We start from the raw sequence: 3026 nt of genomic DNA, 5'->3' as shown, positions 1-3026 counted from the left end.
GGGAGCTCGTCTCCCGCTGCAAGGCGTCTGACGTTGAGTGCGCAGCCCCTGCATCCTGTGGGTGGGTGGGTGGAGAGCGCGGGGCTGGGGTGACCCGCCGGCTCGTTCTCACCCCCAGAACCGGTGGACGAGTACATGCTGCCCTTTGAGGAAGAGATCGGCCAGCACCCCTCGCTGGAGGAGCTGCAGGAGGTGGTCGTGCACAAGAAGATGCGGCCCGCCATTAAGGATCACTGGCTGAAGCATCCGGTGAGGGCCTGGGTGGCAGGAACCTGAGATCAAGGGGGCATGGGGCAGAGAGAGGGTGCCTCAGGCAGCAAGACAGCCCCTCTCCTCCGCCAGGGCCAGAGGCCATTCAGTGCCTTTCCCCTCCACCAGGGAGCATTAGGTTCCGTGCTCTGCAGGGAGGCGGCTCTGGTTTGCTGGGGCAGAACCCAGGTTGCCCCGTGTGGGTCAGCTGTGCCGTGGAGCCTGCTGGCCCTGAGCCTGCCCAGCTGGGTCTGAGTCCTGGATTTGCCCAGGAGTGGCTGGGTGACTTCGGGCCAATTGCTTTATTTCTCTGAGCCTCCGTCTCCTCAGGGTAGTAATAGATTTAATGAGTTATCATTAGAAATCTCTTGGCAGAACACCTGCATTGTATAAGCATTGAATATGGGTTTGCTCTGGTTAAATATTCTGTTTTCTGCCGTCATCATTTTCTGGGCATGGGCTGAGCTGCGTGGCATCTGGGCTTCTCCACTCTGGGCACAAAGACTCCAGCTGTGTAAACCATCTCCTCTCTTGGCAGGATACTTGCCTTCAGCTCCATTGAGCCCCATCCCCTGCCCACTCCAGGGTTAATTCAGAAAAAGGACAGGCTTGGGATCACTGGGGCTAGCACTCTACCACCCACACCATCAGGGGTCAAGCTGCCGAGGCCACGTTCAGCTGCCACGCTGCTCCCTGGAACCCAGGGCTGCAAGTGGGGAAGGGGGAGGCCGGGCCGGAGCCTGCCTCTACCTCGGACTTTCTCAGTCTCCCAAGGCAGAGGTGCTGGGGTAGCCGGTCCCGGTCCTTGGCGAGGAGTCCAAGGTCCAGCGAGGTCGCGGTGTGGCCAAGCAGGCCAGAGAGCTCCCGGGTGTGGGCATTCTGTCCATAGTCTGCCTTTCCCAGCTCCGCGCACTTGAGTCCTGCACAGGGTGTCATACCACCACGTCCTCGAACTCTGGGGAGCGGCCCCAGGGGCTGCGGGGCGTGGGGTGGGACCGTGCCCTCTGGTCTCCACTGTGACCTCCGCTTTTTGGGCCCTTGCATGACTTGCGCTTCCCGTAAGATTTTGTCTGAACGTCACTGTGTCTGCCCCAGGAGGGTCCTGGTTCCCCCACTTCCTACATTGAGGTTCAGGGGACCTTCCTGTGCGGGAGGCCGTGGGCTCAGGAGGGTGCCTCCTGCTGATGGGCAGCTGCTGGGGTTGGGATGCCCGTGGGCTCTGCCTGACCCTGGGCAACATCACCGAGCTGGCTGTCCCCCAGGCGTGTCCTCCCCGCGGGGCACTGACAGGGCTGTTTCCCTCTCCCCCACCGCGGTGCAGGGCCTGGCCCAGCTCTGTGTGACCATCGAGGAGTGCTGGGACCACGACGCGGAGGCTCGGCTGTCCGCGGGCTGCGTGGAGGAGCGGGTGTCCCTGATCCGGAGGTCGGTCAATGGCACTACCTCGGACTGTCTGGTCTCCCTGGTGACCTCCGTCACCAACGTGGACCTGCCCCCGAAGGAGTCGAGCATCTAAGCCCAGGACCCGAGAGGCTCTCCAGACTCGATGGATCTGAAGAGGAAAGGAAAGGCGTGTTTTGTTCCGGAAGTCCCACACCACCAACAAACACATAAAATGCAGCTGCTATTTTACCTTGACTTTTTATTATTATAATTATTATAATTATTATTATTAATGTTATTTTTGGGATCGGATCAGTTGACCAGCACATTGCTCTACTGTATCGCCAACAGCGGCTGCGCCGGCCGCGCCAAGGTGTTGAGCTGTGAGTGCGGAGCCCAGCGCCGAGCCTCGGAGCCTCGGCCACCCCCGGTCCTCGGGGTTCGTTTCTCCCGCCTTCTCTTTGTTCGTCGTCTCAGCACCTGTGACACAAAGAAGCCCATCTCCTGGGAGTCTTAGGAAACTTAATGCTGCAAACTCTTCGGAGAGGAACCTTTGAAGACTGTTACATCAGCACACACACTCCTCACAGAGGAGTCTCCCTCCCTCCTCCCTCCCTCCCTTTTAGTGTGTTTTTCTCCTTTTTAGACAGCGAGTTTAAGAAACAGCAGATGTGTCTTTCACGGATTAACGGGTGTCGTCCTGACCGAGGCCAAGCTGGGAGGAGGAGGAGGTGGAGGAGGAGGAGGAGGATGGGTGGGCGAGTTGGAGGGGGTGGCACGATGGGGGACGGTCTGGAACAAGCTACACTGGACACGGCACATCCGGAGCAACACCCTCTGCCGTGAGGCTACTTCTCAGGTAACCAGGAGTGAGGGCAAGGGCCGTGCGGAGGCCGAGCATGACCGGCCAGGGCGGGGTTCGGGGAAAGCCCGGAGGCGCGTGCAGCTGGCCCGTCGGCGGGCCCTGGCCAGGTTCTTTCCACTGGCTTGGGCTTGGGCCTCAGACAGAAGGTTTCTTTCTGCCCCGTGTTTTCCGGTCGGGTTAGGCGGGAGTCACAGTTCAGTGAGTACACTCTTCTTAAGGCGTGATGCTGTAAATATCCTTAAAGGAGGAAAAGCTGGAATACTCCGCTTCCTCCTGGAGCAGTTCAGGGAAATGCCCGCAGGGGGCGCCCTCACGGCCAGGGCCAGAGGAACGGGCTGGAGCCCGCTGTGGCCTGCCCCTCCGGAGACCCTGAGGTTGGGGCGCCGGCTCCACCCCGAGTGGTGACGTGACTGTCCCCTCCGTGTGGCTCGTGGATGCGCTTTCTCCAGACCCTTCAAGTGGTGCATATCCTAAGCCCGTTCTCTCTCACGCCACCACCTGGCTCTAGTCCGCGGATGTTCCTAATGCT

The 3026-nt window shown here is 60.2% G+C and overlaps 1 protein-coding gene across 1 annotated transcript in view; it reads left to right on the top strand.

Moving 5' to 3' along the window:
* The window catches only part of ACVR2B (activin A receptor type 2B), a 16537-nt gene extending 14650 nt beyond the window's left edge, over positions 1–1887 (top strand). The window contains exons 9-10 of the mRNA XM_023763418.1: positions 119–249; positions 1571–1887. Of these exons, the coding sequence (XP_023619186.1) occupies positions 119–249; positions 1571–1765 (326 nt within the window). The 3' untranslated portion in view covers positions 1766–1887. The remainder of the gene's footprint in view (positions 1–118; positions 250–1570) is intronic.
* Positions 1888–3026: the final 1139 nt, after the last annotated feature.

This window comes from Myotis lucifugus, unplaced genomic scaffold, assembly GCF_000147115.1.
Source record: "Myotis lucifugus unplaced genomic scaffold, Myoluc2.0 scaffold_283, whole genome shotgun sequence".
NCBI classification, from domain to species: domain Eukaryota; kingdom Metazoa; phylum Chordata; class Mammalia; order Chiroptera; family Vespertilionidae; genus Myotis; species Myotis lucifugus.
This window is presented reverse-complemented; position numbering and strand designations above follow the sequence as displayed.